Raw genomic sequence first — 20,149 nt, 5'->3', positions numbered from 1 at the left:
CCGCCTCACGCCTCGGCTGAGGCGCGGGCGGCGCGGCCTGCTGCTGAGGGGACGGGAGGGCTCAGGCTTTGCATGAGGAGGGAGCGGCTGCGGTGTCGCCGGTGAATTTTAGATGAGGGCTTGGGCTTTGTGAGTGTTATGATTCTTAGCACAATGAGCCCTTGAATTTTTTAGTTAACGCAGTGTAAATATATGTTTCTGACGTGGGCTGACATGATCTCCTCACAGGCTGCCTCTACTTCTCAGTCCCTCGTTAACACTTTTGAGATTCCTGCATAGTTAAGCTATCTATGCCAAGAGAGATGTTTGAAATGTGTAAGGAAACATCATTCTTTGGCAAAGGACCTCAGTCCTGAAGTTTATTGCCTTTGTTTTGTGAGATTTGTTTTAAAATTAACTTTTTTCAGGTTTTCTACAATCGATGGCTTTATAGTCATTGGCTTTGTATTCTCTTATTTATAAAAGTACAGAAGTATGGGAAGTTGCATGTATTTCTTTCCTGTGTTTAGGAAGCATTTAATCTGGATTAAATCTTGCTACATAATCCCATGGGTTTTGGTTATGGGTATGATTTTTTGTCATAATTTGCTTTTTAGGTTCAAGATGACCTTCAGAAGTGTGAAGTGAAAAATATCAACTTGAAAGGAAATGTAAAAGCTGTGGATATTAGCGACCTCAAAACAGCAATTGAAAGAACTGAACTTGGGCTGAGAGTAAGTAAAATGGAGCAGATCCAGAAGACGATTCAGTTTTTGAGATCTCTCAGTAATTCACTTAGAGTACATGGGGCCATGTATTTATCATCCTGCAAGATCCCTTTCTGATTAGCAAATGATGGGATTCATCAGACATTACAGTTCAGAATGATGGCTTCCTCTTTTGGGTCACCAGAATTAACTGATCTTGTGCCTCGTACCATTGGCCAAAATTGGATTTAGTCCAACAGAAGCACAAAGCCTATCAACTTTTCAGTCAAATGAAGATCTGGATTGCTAAATTAGCTGAGTTAAATAAATTTAATATCCCTCATACCTTTGTAATAGTTTAAACATTATTTTTTCCTTCTAACAGAAACATGCTGAAAATTATTTACATGATTTAAACAGACAAGCGTTAACTATTTCTTCTACTGATAATAAAGAAGTACATTCAAAAGAGCCCCCTAAATGGTAAGTGAAACAGCTGTTTTATTGCAGAGACAAATGCAAGCAGCAAGACAGAAAAACTGTGGTATCAGAAACTGGTAAAGCAAATGCGAGTATTGGCCCTGGCGAGGTTATTTTGGTCATTTGCATTTTGGTTTTATTTTAAGTTAAAAAACAATACAAAAATAAATGCAGTTCTGAGTAGCTACAGCAACCTTCTGCTAACTCCTGTGAATTTTTTGCTAAACACAAATTTAAATAAAAATACAGTCTTTCAGATTCAACCACATGGAAGCAGTATGGGTTTAATAGGTAAAATCAAAGTAATTTTTAAAAACCTCACTGTTTGTTTCTTTCTAAATCAGGGGCCTTCATTTTGGTGCTTCTCAGAAACAGCTTATTTTACCACGAGTACCTGTTGAGCCCGTGACTGTCCAGGCATACAGCAAATCAGCACTACGTGTTTCTCAAAGTTCACAGGTCTGAAATAACATACTACTTATTCTGCCAGAGACCTCATTAAATAAAGCTGGTGTCTTGTAGGTTACCAGTTGATCCCGTAAAGTTATGTTCTGACTCCACATGGATTCAGTTTTTGATAATATACCATCTATGACTGAAAGTGTTAGATTGTCAGTAGAATGAGCAGGCTGAGAGATAGGAGCCTTCTCCCAGCTTCACAGTCCAGATAAAAAAGTTAGGAAGGACTTCAGTATTATCATGGATGCATCCACAAGCCTTCCATTCTTTGGTGTGTCTCCCTGCCCCCCCCCGAGTATATTGTTAAAGAGTTCTGAAACCAGGTCTTTGTTTGGCTTTAAGGTCCCAGTCCTGCAAATACTGTATGCTTAACTGCAATTCTGCAAGTAACGTGTCTAAAATAAATGGAACTATATATTGGAATAGCATGAGCACAGATATAAATGTTTGTGTTGTTTGAGACTAAAAGTGGTTCTTTTGTTTTTGCATAAAAGATTTGGCAAATTGTAGGAAAGACTTCTGTTCATGTATAGGGTAGTCATCTCTATGATAAATATAGGTTTTCTTCTTGAAATCTGATTTTTCGCTGTTTTTATAAATTAAATCCTTGTAAAATCATTTAAAGCCTTCTTAAAATGTTTGTATCTGAAGTATTTTTGCTTTTTTATTCTAAGCTGTGAATTTTGACTGGTGAGTTCAAGGTGGTTTCCTCAAACATATTTTAAAAACAAATGAAGGTAATTAGTTGAATTGAAAAATACCCACTGTCACAATTTTGGGTTATTACTGTTTAAATTCAAGGGAACTCTGAGTGAGAGAGAACCTTAAGAAGAGGCTCTCTGTAGTTCAGAGACTTACCAGAAGCTAAGGATTGAAGCTACTTGAAATGGTATAACTAGAATGAGCAGCCTAAGACTTATATTGCTGATTATCTTTGTAAAAGAAATCCCAATATAAAGTAGTATTAAAACATTGCTTGCTCTTGAAATGATGGATTAGGTGCAATGAGATCGCTGATTTTTTTCCAGATGGTATTCCAACCCTGTCCTATATGAATACACTTACATTGTGAGGGGAAAAAAATTACCAGAGTTCAGCTACTCTATAAACTCTGTATTATCTATGGTCTTTCAACTCTTCATGTGCAGCAATGAGCTTAATTTACAGTGGAACACATGCTCTGTCCTGCCTTGACTTTCTCTTTGTCTTTTCATTTCTGATATCTATGGCATCTGCTTAGAAATGCATATCCAGTGACACACAAGCTAGCCCTAATTTCCTATTATAAAGAAAATGGCAAACAGTGCTGTTTTGCCAGCTGTTCTACACGGCCAGCATGCCAACATAGAAGGCTTTTATTATTAAATAGTTGTGAAATCCAGCTGGGAAATTATCACCTACAATTCCTTACTTCCTGTCTTTTCCTTACTTGTAGCTATAAACAGTTTGGGCTTTTTAAGCATTCTTTGGTGTTTTTCAAAATTCCTTTCCACTCAAAGGAAATATTAGAGAACTGAATAGTTTTCCGTTAGCAGACAGTATTTCTACCTACATAGGCTTGAAGAAATCAACGTTTCAACTCGTAGTGGTTCTGAGAGAAGTTAATAATTCACACAGTAGTATTTTTGTGCTTTGCAGTCCATAGTATGCCGTGCAAGAGTAGAAATGGAGCATAAGTTGTGTTTGTAGCAGTTAGGATGAAACAAGGTTGGAGTCAAATAAGCACAGATGCTATTTTCACATACACATTGCTAGAATACTTGTCATATGGGAAATAGCTTGCCCACAGGTGTCAGAATAGGCTTAAAATTATTGTTTACTCACACATACAGTATTTCTGAGTCATAGTAGCAGCCGGATAAGACTCTGCAAATCTAGCTCATAGGGGGAATTGTGAAGCACTGTCTCCCCCCTTCCCGCGTGCGCCCCCCCCCCATGTGTTGTAAGAACCATAAAAAGGTGTCTTCCTCATGCAGTAATTGTAAAGCCTCTGTATAGCAATGGCTGAAAAAACATTGTTATCCATAACTGGTAGGTGTATAAGTTCAATTTTTTTTTTTTAAAAACATGCTTAATTGAAAACACCCGAACTGATGTTTGTGCAGCTTTGGTTTTAGGGGTTTTTTTTGTTTTTTGTTTTCTAGAAGTTGATACTTTCTGTGACATTCTGAATACACAGTAGGAGTTAACATTCTCTCATCATTAAGAGTTAAAGATATAAATGAAAAGATGTTTCTAGGGGGCTCTAGAATATGCAAATAACATAAATAGCTAGATATGAAAAGTGGTTTAGTTACCAATAATACAGATTGTTTCAAAGATTAATATAATGTAGTCCGTTCGTAAAGGAATAGGACTCTACTGGAAACCATGCACCACATGCATCTGCAAAACAGAATTACCTAGTGAATCAGATTTGTTGGCTTACTACATGATAAAAATGCACTCCATTCTGAAACGACTTTTGTGTTGAAGTAGAACAAGATTTGAACCATTTAACTGTACTGAACATGTCAACCTGTTCTGTTTACTCCAGTATATTCCGTGTTAATAATTAAGCACAATAATTCTCATTCTCGTTGAGCATTATATTAGTAATAATGCACTATTTGCCCTGCAGTTCTCATCTTTTTCTTGTTCTACCTCAAGATGGTTCAAGATAGCTTAAATTTTAGACTTCAGATAATAGATGGATGAATAATGTAGATGGAAGAGACCCATGATACCATCTGCTCCAGCTTCTGCAAATGTAGAACTGTCACTTGCCGTACATCTAAGCTGACAAAGTAACTTTTATCAGTTTTTTTATTAAGCATTTCAATTCTTGTTATCCTGTGTGAAATCTGCCACTCCAGCATTGATCATTCCACTGTCAGTCTGAGTGGGGAGTCTGCATTGTGAATCATCTCCTATTTTAATTGAGAAGGTACTCAATTTTCCCCCAATTCTTGTTTAATAGCACAAGCAGTTTCCTTTCTGTACAGCGGTGTGTTATAGTAATAAAATAAATACCACAAAATCACTGACAAGGTGAAAATTGAACTTTCTGTCTCTGTGCAGCCATGTGGGTAAAAGAGTAATTGGCTTGGATAATAACTTTTGTTCTTAGAAACCCAAATCTAAATGAGCATCTCATTGATACATCTGCTTGTAATTATTATCAAAAGAAGAGAATATATTGTGCAGATAAATAAATTAAACCATTTTTAGTGCTTTCACAAAGTAATACAATTGTTTCATAAGTCAAATATACCTCTAATGATTCTCACATTTTTTATAGCATATTTTGTTTTTAAAAAAACAGAAGTCTCATAAATTCCTTTTTTATGTTTATGTAATAGAAGTATCAGCAGAGAGTTCTTGTGTATAAATATGTTTAGTTGGATCTTACTGTGTAAGGGAGCTTTTTGTATTCCCGTATCCACGTAATGGGAATTAAGCACATACACTGCCAGGCCCCCAGCTCCTCTGAATTGCCTTAGGTCTGTTGACTTTTCTGGTGATACATTAGTTTCTGCCATTTGAGGTTTCTTCCTTATTTGGCACTGGTTGGTAAATAAATCCTGTTGGATGTAGAGTATAGTTAGCAACGTTATTGCAATAAAAGTATTGGGAGATACTACTACACTTCATACAGATCCAGTTATAAACTAAAGCCCATGCATTAAGATGAACCAAAATGTCTTCAACTTAAGAAACTTCTACTCTAGTAAAAATATATGGCATCACTTCTGGCTTTTATAGAAAAAGTGTGTGCTTTAGATGCTTCTTATAACAAGAAGTAACTTTAAAAGTCTTTTTCTGTCCATCGGGATTTAAATAATAATTTTTATTAGCAAAATAGTTGAATCCATTCCATGCATGTAATACAGTACATTAAGAAGCTACTATGTTTTAATTCTTACCACTATAAGGATTTTTTATTTCCTCATTTACTTATAAGCAAGTGCTCTGTCTGCATTGAGTCAATGGGCCATAACCGATCCAAAGAAGCTGTTCTGGTCCATCAGGTCAATGATTCATGAATTAAGGTCTCTTGCAAACATGGCCAAGGTAGATTGGACTCTTATTGTCATCTGTGGGAAGAATGCACATACAACACCCTCCCAATAGATAGGGTGTGTATAAAAAGTTTGTTATAACACAGGTAAATGGTATTCACAAATTACGTATGTTAATCAAGTGAGTCAAACCTGATTGTCCTTTCTGCTCAAAGTTTAACTCAAAGGTGCACAAATTTGGAAATTTCAGAGCTTGTAATGAAATTGACTGACTGAATTTTGGCAAAAGCATATGTGGATAGTAGTTGTATGCCTTGCTAAGTCACCCATCTAATCAAAAGGCACTTTTTCATTGTTTGATCAGTTCTGTTTGGACACTCAAATAACATGAATTTGTATCATCATTTTGCAAATTTATTAACATCTTAGCCAATTCCTGCTTATAAACACTTCTGTCCTAGTGCAGTTATTTTAAGACTATGCATATTATATATTGCAGCAGCAGCTGGAAATGGATATGAAAATTATGCTTGACCCAGAGAACATCAGTAATACAGCTGTTTTAAAACAACAGAACTATGAGACTAGGCTGCCACTTATAACTAAGAAAAAATCTGCTCCTGTAAGTAACTTATCTTATGGGCTTACTATATGCATTACTTTTCTCTATTAAAGTTAATACATATTAGACCTAAACAAAAAAAAAAATACTTTAAGTACCTCTTAATTTCCTACTTTTTGACATTGATATGTAATGATCAAAACATTTTGAGTGACAATACTGGGGAAAACAAACCTGTAGCATAACAGGTTTAGGCAGCAAGACCCCAATCCAGCAAAAGTATAAGTATACAGGGGAATGTGCATGGTTAAGTAATCTCAGTAAAATCAGGAAGTGAAGATAAGCAAACTGGAGCTTGTGGAGTTTAGGATGTGACCCACAGATCAAGGAAGAAGTAAAAGGGGTTTTGCTGACAAGAATGGGCTTTCAGTTGTTCATTCTATGGCCAGTTTTTAAAAAGACAAGAATACATTCTGTTTTCAAATAACAGGATTGTTAGGAATTAGTGAAAAATGCTTGTACTTTGTTTTGATGCTCTTTTTAATCGACTTTTTTTTTTAAAAAGCAATCCTGCCACATGATTGCTGACACTGACCAGAAATCAGTGTCACTGAATCAAAAAAATGGGAGTTATACTGAAAGAGAATGAGAATCCTAGAGTGACTACATGAATTTAGGTGTCGTTTACATCTTATTTTTCTGACATGGGTTGGGAGGGAATGTAGATTTCTACTTCTTAGCTCCATGCTGGGAGCACTTACTTTGGAATGTGAGGGACAGATTCAGCTCCTTCCTTTCCATATAGAGATATTTCCATGTCTTGTAGATCCCAAGTATCCTCACTGTCAAGCTACAAGGTATTCTGAAGCACAGCCTTTCTTTTATCTTTAGTCAAGCTGTTTCCCTTAGTACAAAACAATTATCTACCAAAGCTGAGACTGAGCACTTCCACATGCTCTCCTAAGAGTACCCTGACTAATATCCATCAAATCATCCTTCTCTATTCTTTCTGGTCTGAGAATGTTCAAGTTGTGCAAGATAAATTTTGATTCTTCCAAATTTGTGTTCTGCAACCACTGCTCCTCTTAAATAAGCAAATGAACATGAAGATGATATTTTCTGCAAAGTATGCTTTTAAAAAAAATTAATAGGCACAGGCATCCCTCCAAAGATCAATTATGTTTACAAATTTAGCACAGCACTGTGGTCCACATGAAAGAATATGCCCAATGGTCTCGCACAAGGATGCTCTTCTACAATTTAATTTATGTAATAAAGCATTATGCAGCAAGCCCAGTGCTATAAGAGAAATTCTAGGGTATTTGGTTTTAAACAACATAAACAGAATCTGTGAATGGCACAGTTGTAAGCTGCCACTTATAAAAAATTATTTTTGAAAGCTGTTGCCCAGACTAAGAGGTGATTTGTCTAACCCTGTGATATAGAGTTAATTAGAAAAAAGCATCATGGCTAATAGCTTTTTAGAACCACTCTAAAACACTCACAGAGAGGAATATTATACTACTGCAGAGAGCCATGTGTTTTACCACTCTCACGGAAACATACTGATCAGAGAAAACTTAAATTACAAACATTTAGTGAAAATTAGTCAAGCTCTCTGATACATATTTACAGTTGCTAAGGAACTGTTTATGACAGGGAGATGGGCTGAAAAAGCAAGTAGGTATTTCCTATCTCTAATTTATTCTACAGCATTTACTGAAGTAAATACTTTTTAGAAGTTTTTGAATCCCATGACACAATCTGTGTTTTGAAATATTCTAGCTTCACTGGGGATAAAAGTTTGCAGTTAGATTTACAAAATCCACTACTGAGATTGTGAATTAAGGCATTTTTGTTAAATGTGATCTATGCTAGCACTTAGAGGAATGATAGTTATAGATCACCAATAGTAACTAAAATAAATTTATGTGTAGTTGTAGGTCTAAAATTACATGGTCTTTAATTGATTCCCCCCCCCCCCCAAATTAAAGTAGCCTTAAGAATTAAGTTAGGTGCTACTTACCCTGTTTTTACTAGTCAGCCATTAGAGGGCAATATTTGTACACACACATGTGGGCACACACACATGCATATACCCGTGTACATGCCCTACATATGTACATAAGTTCAAAGATTATCTCCAAAAAAAATCAGTGGCAGAAGGACTCTCATTGAAGTAAATTAAAACCTAATTGCTTGGTTAACTGCATTCAGGTTTTTTCCAAGAGTTGTCAGCATCTGAGTTTTCAAGGAGACCTGAGCGTTTAAAAATGTGATGAGATTAAAAACACACTGGTTTTGAGGTGACTAGATAGGTCAAGCACAAATCTACATGGACTTTTTATTATCCTGCCATTTGAGTAGTTTGAAAAATTATTAGTGAGGATCTCATTGTTTCATGAAAAATGTCATCTTTTCTTGCTCTTTCGGTATTATAAAGTTGCTGACGCTGGATTTTATGACAGAGACTAAGAACAATTAATTATTGCCCTTTTGTACTTTTTTGGGTCTGATAAGCACTAATGTTTCATCCTCTTTAAAGTTCTGTAGTTATCTTAAAATGAGGACTGTAATTCTGCTTGAAACACCATGGGCAGACTGGGCATCACTTTATTTTGTAGCCTATATCTGGATAACAAATGAAAAATGATGAGTAGATAATTATTAAATATGTATACTTCCCATGGAGTATCTAGCAAAGCAAATAGTAATCTGAATTGCAGCAAAAATAATTCTGATGAACTGCTGCAATGTAGAAAAGATTCACAAGTGCACCTTTCATTTTCATAGGACTGCTGTTCTTTTATAGAATTATACTGGCACTTTTTGGTCCTTGTTTTCTTATAAATGTATGTTATACTGTAAACTTAGGAACCCTTTAATTTATTCATGAGGTAGAATTTAATATGGTGATGATTTCTAGCCTTTATGAGTTGCATCTTATATAGTGTGGCTCTAATGGTGATGATGGTGATTCTGTGTTGTGGTGGGGTTTTTTTTTTTAAGCTAACTTATTTGAGCACAGCCATTCTAATCATATCCTCAGTTATTCATTCTTTATTCAGTATTTGCATCATGCTAATCACTAATGCTTATCACTGAAGGTCTATTCATTTCCAAAATTATAAAGTAAGGCAAAGCAGGGAAATTCTTTTCATTTCAAGTGACTAGAACAAGTTGTAGAAGAAAAACAGGTCTTCTGGTCCTCAGAACCTGATTGTGTTTTAAACTTATGTGTATGGGTATAATCACAGTCAAAGCATAATTTGGCAGTGGTAGCAGAATGAGACTTAAATCGATGTTACACCACAGTAATTCAAAATAAGCTTGTTGCATTTGTATTATGGTATGTAATCACGAATATATTAATAAAATCTTCTTGTCACTAAAAATAAAAAGGAAATAATTGGTGAGATAGAGTTAACTTAACAGATGACTATAGTCAGCATCCTTTCAACCTAGAAATGGGAATGTGAAGGTCACCCCCATCTCAGATGACAAATGTAGAACATTTTGTTGGTAAACAAATTAATCTTTTGAAAGGTCACCATTTGTTTTAAGTTTTTATCCAGTTCTTGTCATCTGGAATTGGAGATTGACTGTCATTTTGCTAGGTAGGGGTGCAGCCGAAACTGCTGAAGCTGTTTCTGTACATATCAGCATTCTTTGACAAAACTCAGTGCCTGATTGTGATGCTATGGGCTGCTGGTTTACAGCTGTCTCCGGACAAGAATGGAGGCCCACCCCTGAATTCCAATAAGTTGGTCCTGCATGTTCTGCCTCGTGTAAGCTGGCCCTTCGCCCACAAGTAAAATGTATTGTAGTTCAAGCCAGCAATTATCTTTCCTACTTCCTTCTGTGCTGCTTCTGCTGCCTTTTTCAAAAAGCAGATGTGGGATTCACCGAAGTTCTCCATCTAGTCTCTCTTGCACCTGTTATGGCAGAATTTTGATAGAGGTAAATATCTGGAAGATATTTGATTTGATTGCCTAGCAGTAGGCAACCAAAGGAGCAAAGCTTGATTTTTCTAAGTACATGGAAAATTGACAGTTCAGAGCCATCTCTGGTTACTTTAAGAGCTTAAAGTAGGTAAGAATAACATAAGACCTGTTGTTAAAGATGCCTAGTTGCTCCAAATTGAAAGTTTAATGTTGGCCTTTCCATTTAAATTGGACTTTATTTTTTGTAGATAAACAAAATCTGAGGGAAATAATATGTATGAATATCTTAGTATTACATCTAAGGGAAACTGTATTAATCATTAGGTCCATAAAATGCTGGACCATGTAAATCGGAATGAGAAGGACAAATTTTAATTTTCTATATAATTTTCCTACTCAGAAATTTTCTTGAATAAAAAGACAACCAGTCATAAAAATTGTTCCTATTTTAAATCTCTTACAGAGACTGAGACAAATTTGACTCATCTGACTTTAGAATAGTTCCACTGACACTGGTGAGAATTTGTCCTTTACTTAGCATTCAGTATTTCTGCATTGAATTCCACATGCTGGTTCTTAGACTCGGAGGACCAAAATTAGGTTATTTGGAACCGGAGTTAAACGCTTTCTTTATTTACTATTTATTACTAAGATTATTTGGCTTGATTGTCAGAACAAGATCCTTTTTCCCAGTAGAAACTGATAGACAATGGAAGTGTGAGTGAAACTATTCTTTGATACTGCTTCCTTGCTTTGCTGCTTAGCGTGTAAATCAACACAGAAAAAATACATCAGTTTAGACAGTAAGGCCATAAAACTATAAAATGTAATGAAATCCTACAGTAATTCTTATCTAGACAAAACCAAAGCTGACCTGATCTAATGTGGGTAGTAGACTCGAGATTGGACTTGATATCCTACAGAGAGCCCTTCTAACCAACATGTCTATTATTTCTATGATTCTGTGATTGAAAGCAAAGAGTGAAAATTACTTAGCACCTCTGCCTTTACTCCATTTGAGTTTTTTACAGTCTGAACTGATTTTCTCTCAGTGCTCAAAACTTACCTCCTCCTCCTGCATGAACAGCAGGCTCTGTTGATTTGTAACCACTTATGGGACAGGCCCATTGAAGGCTCTCAGTATCCTTCCATACTGACATAAAAATTCTTTCTGAATTAGTTATCAAAGCAGCTTTGCATCTCTCTTAAAGTAAGTTTGTCTAAACCATATTTTCTTAGCTTGCTTATTTGATACCATGATCAGGTAGCTTCAAAAGCCTTGCTAAAGTCAAAAAGTAGTACTTTTTTTCCCCTATTGACAACACTTGCTAACCTGTTGTAGAAAAAAATTAGATTGGTCTGACAAATTTGATCTTGACAGGTTCAAGTTGCTCATTTATTTGTTACTTTCCAGATGTTTATAATTAGCTTGTTTGGTTATTTGTTTAAGAATTTTTCCAAGAATTCTAGTTAAACCAATAGGGCTAGAATTTCTCAACACATCCTTTGCCCCTTTCTAAAGATAGGCACTATGCTTTTTTCCAGTATTCTAGTATGTTTCCCATTCACAAGAGTCCCAGCAGCAGTTCTGAGATTGCTTTAGACTGTTGGTTTTTTTAATATATATATATATAAAAAAAATAAAATAGAGTTTATCAGGACCAGACGATTTGAAAACCTCTGAGCACTATCTGATCTGTTTTGCCCTTAAGGTAGCCTGAGACCTCTTCCCTTTTGCACTACAATTAAGTGAGTTGATTCTACTCATAACTAGCTGCTTTTTGAATGATAATTATGAATGTACTTAATGATGTCATTTTTTATTACCCAGAAGTTTCTTCCTACTTGCATCTCATTTTGTCTTACCTGTTTAAGCAAACAAGAAGCAGTCATCAGTATGCCCATTTTCTGTTTTCTGTGTGCTTTTGTCTTCTTTTGTGATCAATGAAGAACATACGATTTATCAACTTTGGTAACTTGCTATCCTTCCTATCGTGCTTCATCTCTGGAATAGTTTGAGCTTGTTTCTGTAGTACATTTTCTCTGTGGAACAGACCATTCAAAGGAGTTCCAGTTTCCCTTAGACTTGCCTTATACAAGCTCTTACCTGCCAGTTTCCTGAGCATATTGACAACTGACCTTAGTTCCACTGATTTTATTTTGCTATGCTTCCTCCTTCCCTTTATAGGGATTATGAACTGTGTACATCAAATCTTGATAGGAACTTCTTAATAAAAAATACGAAGGTAGATAGCAATTTGGAGGAGATAATAATGAAAGGACAGATTACTCTGTTATATACCTTTTCTACCATTACTATCAAGCTCTCTGGTTTTCTGATATTTACTTACCAAATCTCATCTATCTAATCTTCCTGGTTGATAAACTGTAGTTTTGATACATGATAGTACTCATCTTTTCTCTGTATTTAATACTAGTCTCTATTCTTTTACTGGGGGAAAAACATTTATAAACATATTTTAAAAAAGAAGTTGTTCTAGTTAAATATTGCTGTCTAGGTAAAAAGAAAACAAATAGAGAACTAATCGGAAAATCCCTGTGGTGTTACAACAAGTGCCCTATTTAAAATGAAGCAAAAAGAAAAAAATCAAGTGGGAGAGGTTTATCCACAGGAGAAAAACACTTTAGAAAGGGTAATAGAATTGTTTTTCTCATGTCCCAGATTAATTACACTCAGAAGTGCTTGAAATAAAAAAATAGTTTTTCAGCACACTCCAAGCGTATTATCAGGCAAGTAAGCCTTAGTCTGCACTGCAAATTAAGTGCTCCCTTCCAGCCCTATAAAACTGTACTTTAAAAGTAGCCATGATGAAGGCTGTGTGCTGACTTCAGTAAAGTATACTTGCTGAATCATAATCTTGATAACAAACTTCACTGGAAGACATTATTCATGCAGGAAAATGTTTGAGGTTCCAATCACCTCATAGCAGTAACGGTTGCTTGGGTTCTGCCAGAGAGGAAGCAGGTAAGGTGCATACAGGTTAGTGTTGTATAGGGCGAGATCCTTTGCTTCCATGCTGTTTTGGGTCTATCTACACTACAAACATTAAAGTGCTAGTTAGGAGCTGCCAGTTCTGGAATATGTGGTATTAAATTCACTAGGTTTTGTGTTTATGCCATAAAAGCTGTAGGTGTGAGTTAAGGTTTTATATTGCGCTGACATAAGCAGATGGAAGTCTATTGAAAACCTTTTACAAAGATGCAATCTTTTAAATATCTTTTTAAGTTAAATCACTGAATAATGGTAATAAAACTATATAATGATGCTAAAAGTAAACCTTTTTCTTGCAATACTTAATATTATTTTTATTATTCTTAAGATCTTATTGTTGTAATTGAGTTGGCTTAATTTTGGTGAAAATAACTGAAGGATGAAAGCATTTTGTCAAATTTTGCTTTGATATCTCACTGAAGTCTTCAAGAGGGCAGCCAATGCAGCAAATAGGATGCTGAAAGAACATAGAAGAAGGGTGTACAGACTGGGTGGAATTTTCGTAGGTAACTGTTTTGGGTCAGCTCCATAGTTCCTCTATGTTGCCTGTACTATGTAATGAAGTGAATGATAGTGGCATTGCGTAGTGTAAATGAGAGCTTAAATTACATTACAGTTGCATCTGTCCTTGTTTCAACATGACACCTGCCATGGACTTTATGGAAATTAAAGGATACAGCAAAGAAGAATTAAATATCTATCTCCAGTTAAAAAAAAAAAAAGAAAGCACCTCTAAGCTGCACCTGAATTGCTTTTCTTTGTAGCTTATTACATCTCTGTGAACACAAATGAAATACATATGTTTCATAGTGCTGTTTATCATGACAAAACTCCTGGGATTTAAACTAGGATAAAACTGACCAATAGTAAAATCAGTGCTGCTTTACTGGTACAATAGCAATAGCCTGAAAATGGAGTCACTGTTTAATTTAATTTCTTTCTTTTTGTACATTTTTGTTGTGTCCTCAACAAACTGCTGGGGCTGAGAGTGAGTAGAAAAGTGTGGTTTATTATTCCCTTTTCTCAGTATCAAGCCACTTACATGCCAGCTGGTATAAAGTTAATCTTTGTTATATGCTTATTGCAATTTTCTTGGAACACAAGGACATGAAGATTCATACATCTAGATCCCTTAAAGCATAATGCTTCATAATGGCCACAACTAAAATGAGTGCCTGAAAGATTTATCTGAAAGATTCTCTATTATGATAAAGCATATATATTTTCTATCTCCCTAATGTCTCCTGTGGACAGTGTTGTTATACAAATTGGGAGGAAAAATTATAATAGTTTATTTTGATCTATCTCATTTCCCTATTAGGTTTGTAAGCAGTTCTTTAGAATTGCCTATCCCTTTCTATAAAGTTGATGGTTGATGTTATTCGCTAATTATGACACAACAGTGCTCAAAGATCCCAATCATGGCCTGGATCCTATTGTACTGAAAGCTGTACACAAGCATGATAATCAGTCATTAAAACCTAGTATTTTAAACCAGGAAGTCCCAATGTGCTTTATAAAAGAGGTAAATACCATTATTCCCATTTTGCAGATCTATCAATATTTCCTAGCTTTCTGATTTTATGTATTTAATATTATTTTAAGGTAGTTTATAATTCATAATGAAATAATTTTTTAAAAAGCAAATAAAAAAAATTTCCAGTACACGGCATTAGGTTGTCTTCCATATAGCTCATGAGTAAGGTTCAAACATTTCTATGTAATGTAAGAATTTCTAACCATTAGACTAATGGAGTAACTGCTAACAGATTGTCACCCACAAAAGCATGGGACATTTTTTTTATTTGGCTTCATAGCTATTTGCTGACTAAAGATGAGACTCTGGGATCTTGAGGTCCACTCCAAATTGTGAGGGAGATGTGCCCTGTTGCATACAACGCTGTTTGCTTCCTTTTCCCAGTCTGCTCCCGTTTCCCCTTTTCCCATTTTTATCTTGCCCCAGTCTTTCTGTTCCTTGTGATTGTCTCCTGAGACTGCTTCCAGAACATATCCTAGTCTTATCTGCCTCATTCTCTGCCAGGCTCCCAGCCTATCTGCCAGGCTCTTTGTCTGGCCTGTCCCAATGTTCTTTCCTAACCCTGCTGCCCCCAGGTCTTTTTCCTTGTCCAATCTGCCTGCTGGCTTTCCTGTTTGCTCAAAGACCCACTATGCCCCTCCAACTACCTCCTTTTTCTTGAGATTGATAATATATTCACACCTGTGTGTTGGCACTTATTTACCCTATTCATTCAAATTTAGTCGCTTCCTCCTTGTGTTGCCTCAATCCAGCGTGAAAGTTACTGGAGATCCCGTAAAGTTGCAGAGTTGCAATTGCAGAGGAAGTTCTGAGCATCATATATTAGAGCACACCCGATCCCTAGGTGGTTTAGCTGCTAAAACTAAGAAACCTTTATGTAGATTTCCAAAAGTCTGTTGACAAGAGTAAGGTTTGATAGACTAGTGTTAAATTTTCCTTTTGCTTCATAAAACATTTGAGTTTATTTAAGTTGAATCTTTCATGTGTCTCTAGGTTTGTCATTGTCTCATTTTTCTAGCGTCAGCCAGGTGAGGGAAAACAATATAATCTTCTGCTAGTGGTGGTTCGCTATCGTCAAGTGAGAGATTTCAATGATGTTACTTGCCTTGAAGTTGCATGTGCTGTAATGATTTAAACCCACTGAATATCTAGCGCTCTGTTTCTTTAGGAGTTGAGTATAACCCACATTGCAAATGGAATAGTATGTGCATTCTCAGTCAGAAAGAAACTGAAGATACTTAGCATATTGGAGAGAGAAAAAAATGTTAGATGATAACACAGAGTTTTTGTATTTATAATACTGAAGTGTAAGGTGGCAATATATTATTTTCCCTGTGCAATGCTCTATATGTGCGATAATAAACGTAACAGTAAGACACATGATATCACTATCCCAAAGTGATATGTGTCACTGCTTGAATTCCTGGCACTTAGAACCAGCAGGTTCCGTTTTTTCAGGCAAGCACAGGTTAATTGGGTAAGTAAGGGAACTTTAATACCCACATTAGCATAGCCAGTGTGGCACATGTTTCCACATCACATTATCAGGCTGTGTCATTCCCTGCTGTCCTCGAGGAACCCTGAAACTTCAGAAGTCTGTGATACTTTTCCCTGATTTGTGATATTTCCTTTTCTTTCTGGTACCTTGCCTGTCTATGCATTTTATATATTTAAAGACTGTTCTGTCAAGAAATACTATGTTTACACTATACTCATTAAAATTGAGCAAACTTCTTGTGATTCCTTTATTAACTAGTATACTGATTTTTGCATAGCAGAAGTCACAAGACATCAATTGGATTTAATTAACGTTATTTAAAATTACTAAAGTAATGACAGTAGACAATACTGTAGCATGTTCTTAAGTAGTAAAAGCAGTGCTTGTACTGTTACATTATTAAATCTTAATGAAACTATTCATAGCAGAAATTATATTTATTATTTATTATTGTGTCTTTGCAAATCCAGGATTTCTCTTTGTTAAAAGAAGATTCTGTCTCTTCCTAGATGTGTAGTCAGAAGATAGGGAAAGGTCATACAGTTAGCAACCTTTGCGGTTTGCCTGCCTCTCACCACATGGGTTCTCCCTTACCCCTGTTAGAAGAAGATAGAAGGAAAGGTGAGTCACAGAAGCCTACCTGGATAATACACAGATGTATGCTACATAAGCGGTGTTGTTTGCTTTTTGCAGCAGGTATCTGGTAATCAAATTTTCTGGCACCTCAAAACTTGTAAGAATTGTGATCTCAAATCTTGCAAAGGGTAGCGATCAACTTCAGACTACTTACTCCATGTGGGAGCTAATGTAGGACATAGCATATGTTATGTTGAGCATCATCCTCCCTAAGTTGGTTATCTTGTTGTCCTGGTTTCGACTGGGATAGAGTAAATTTTCTTCCTAGTAGCTGGTACAGTGCTGTGTTTTGGATTTAGGATGAGAATAATGTTGATAACACACCAATGTTTTAGTTGTTGCTAAGTAGTGCTTACACTAGTCAAGGGCTTTTCAGCTTCCCATGCTCTACGGACTGAGAAGGCTGGAGGTGCACAAGAAGCTGGGAGGGGGCACAGCCGCCAAAGGGACATTCCATACCATGTGACGTCATGCTCAGTATATAAAGCTGGGGGAAAGCTGGCCGGGGGAGGGGTGACCGCTGCTCGGGGACTGGCTGGGCATCAGTCAGCAGGTGATGAGCAATTGCACTATGCATCACTTGCTTTGTGTAGTAGTAGTAGTAGTAGTATTATTATTATTATTATTATTTTATTTCAATTATTAAACTGGTCTTATCTCAACCCATGAGTTTTCTCACTTTTACTCTTCCGATTCTCTCCCCCATCCCACTGGCAGGGGGAGAGGGAGCGAGCAGCTGTGTGGTGCTCGGTTGCTGGCTGAGGTTAAACCATGACACTTGTAATTCGCAGAGATCAGTTGCTATTGGAAAGAAGAATTGTGTGTAATGGAGGGTTCTTGTATGACTACAAAACATGGTCAAAATAAACAGTCATGATTAATGTCTGGTTATTAATCATTCAATCTTAACTAGATCTACACTTGGACTTTTTTAGTAATCAGTCCATATTCGTGATTACATGATTATATTGTGCTTTACAAGAGTTAGTTCTCATCCATTCTGCGTATTAAATTGCCATTGTACAAGCACATAATTCCTTCTCATAATCGGCACCATTACAATATGTTTCATGTATTTGTCAATTTTTATAGACAAAGGTCACCTTCCTTGAAGGTAAAATATTGAAAGATAAGAATCTTTCAATAAAAGAAAACTGCTGCTTTTCTAGTTTTGATTTGGAATTGGAAGAACTTGAGTCTGCCTTTGTCTAATTCTTTCTTTATTGTTACTAATTCTTTTTCTTTCATAGCTGGAATGTATATGGATTGTTCAGTAATGTCATCTTCTTGTAGGTATTCTGAGCCTAACTGAACTAAGGCTTATCCCTCCAGCAGCAAAGATAACTCTCCAGACACCTCCTGTTGTATCCAAAGCAGCATCTTTCCATGAATTTCACAAGCAGCACAAGAAGTCAGCTGTAGGTGAGTGCAAAGGATTGATAACAGCCATCAAGTGCATCTCCAACTTCACTTTCAGGCCCTTGTTTTATCTCACAAGGAAACAGCTGTCTAATGAGCACTCACTCAAATTCTTAAGAATACTAAGTGCATAAAGATGTACATGAGCATCCTGTGTCTTGCAGCTGAATGGGAATCAGATTTCTTAATCCCTGTGGGGATTTGGTCCCTCTTCATTTTTGAAATCCTGGTAGGTTCCTACCTGCATGTTTCAAATTCTAAGCACCTGAATCTGAAGATCTGACTACTGGTGTTAGTGTAAAGCCAGTGTTACTGTAAGTCATAACTTATCATGACTTACAACAGCTGATCAAGCATCTATTTTGCCAGTGTGATTAAATGAATGACTCCTAGTAAGTGAATATACTCAGGGCAATGGGATTCTGATCTATCACAAAGTGTACTCAAAACTGTTGTTGCTACAGCTGCTTGTGGCATGTGACATCAGTATGGAAAAGAGTGTAAGCAAAATGAGCGGTGGGCTCAGTGGCGATCCCATAAATTTGAAAAGTTCTCCTAATGAAAAGGGGTGGTTGAAAACTAAAATTATGTATGGAACAACCTGGAGTATAAGTGCTAATATTTAGACATTGTTATCCTGGGTGTACTGTTGGCTGGCATATTACAAACTTTGGAACATTATAGATTAAAACTGAAAATTGCAGCCCACTTGGACATGAGAGCAAACTGGAGCATGCCAGTACCTAATGGTAGGTGGTAGAGTATCAATTTGATGCCGTTATTGCACTTCCTCTAACAATGAAACCTGCGATCAATTTTTTTCTTTGGTACAGGAGAGATTAGTAGTAGGGTGGACCCGGAGAATATTGACACCATCACCTTCCCAAACTCAAAGGAAGCAATTTATGGCAAATACTTCTCTAGTAAAGGTAACATTGTACCACTTCCATCCAGCAGTTCCATGGTTTCAGCAAGGAAATCAAAGCCAGCATGGACGTATCCAGCTCAACAGTTGGAATCTGACCTGCAGATTCCCTCTCAAACACAGGTATTTAAACAGTGAGGATAACAAGTATTTTAGTCATGTTTTTAATACTGTATTTACCAGAGATGGTTTAAGAAGTGACTGTAAATCACTGAATTGGTACAGGAGGATTTGAACCAAAGCTAGTAAATATTGAAGTAAGTAGGAAATACTTTGTATATTGCCAGTTTCTACTTTCTGAAGTCTTCTACCTAAACTTGTCTGCTTTTTCACAGAATCTTAGAAAATAAGTCTAGAAAGGATGTTATGAGGTTATCTAGACCTCCAGGCAGAATTACCTGTACCTGTAATATTGCGGACAGATGTTCTGAAAACTTTCGGTGATAGCAACTCCACAGTCTCCCTAGGCCATCTGTTCCAGTGCTTAACTAACTATCTTTACTGTTATAAAAGAGTTTTTTAATGTCTCATCTAAATCTCCCTCACTGCAGTTAAGCAAATGTAGTGTTTCCCGTTATATTTACAGAAGACTATAGGGGAGTTTGACCTTGACTGCTTAATGCTTGCTGATTGTTCTTGATCCCCATGCAAAAGGGACATTTATTTCTTTTTATGGCTAATTATTGTGTTCCATAGCAAACTAAGTGGAGTTTTGCTTGATCTTTCCAGACTTTTTGACTTTTGTGCCATTGAGGAGATCTGAAAATCAAAAATAAACCAAACTTGAGAAAGGGAAATCAATGAGTTATTAATGTAAATAAAAATAATTACCTAAAAATAGTTTGAAAATAGTGCACTCAGATTGAAAATCAGAGCTAATGAGTTGCTAGCTAAAGTTGCCAGTAAATATGGAGTTCTGTTAAAAGGCAGGAAAATTTCTATTCCAAGTTTTACCTTGTTTGCATTTATATGGCAGGATATTACCCATT

The 20,149-nt window shown here is 36.2% G+C and overlaps 1 protein-coding gene across 1 annotated transcript in view; it reads left to right on the top strand.

Annotated features, from left to right (window-relative positions):
• Window positions 1-20,149, top strand: part of IQCH (IQ motif containing H) — a 79,295-nt gene that overhangs the window by 6,077 nt on the left and 53,069 nt on the right. Inside the window, exons 2-8 of the mRNA XM_019472370.1 lie at window positions 597-713; window positions 1,072-1,169; window positions 1,511-1,625; window positions 6,126-6,248; window positions 16,690-16,801; window positions 18,110-18,238; window positions 19,069-19,283. Of these exons, the coding sequence (XP_019327915.1) occupies window positions 597-713; window positions 1,072-1,169; window positions 1,511-1,625; window positions 6,126-6,248; window positions 16,690-16,801; window positions 18,110-18,238; window positions 19,069-19,283 (909 nt within the window). The remainder of the gene's footprint in view (window positions 1-596; window positions 714-1,071; window positions 1,170-1,510; window positions 1,626-6,125; window positions 6,249-16,689; window positions 16,802-18,109; window positions 18,239-19,068; window positions 19,284-20,149) is intronic.

This window comes from Aptenodytes forsteri, unplaced genomic scaffold (genome assembly GCF_000699145.1).
Source record: "Aptenodytes forsteri isolate BGI_AS27 unplaced genomic scaffold, ASM69914v1 Scaffold83, whole genome shotgun sequence".
In the NCBI taxonomy this organism is placed as follows: Eukaryota; Metazoa; Chordata; class Aves; order Sphenisciformes; family Spheniscidae; genus Aptenodytes; species Aptenodytes forsteri.
The sequence above is the reverse complement of the archived record's forward strand: the minus strand, read 5'-3'. Positions and strand labels throughout refer to the sequence as shown.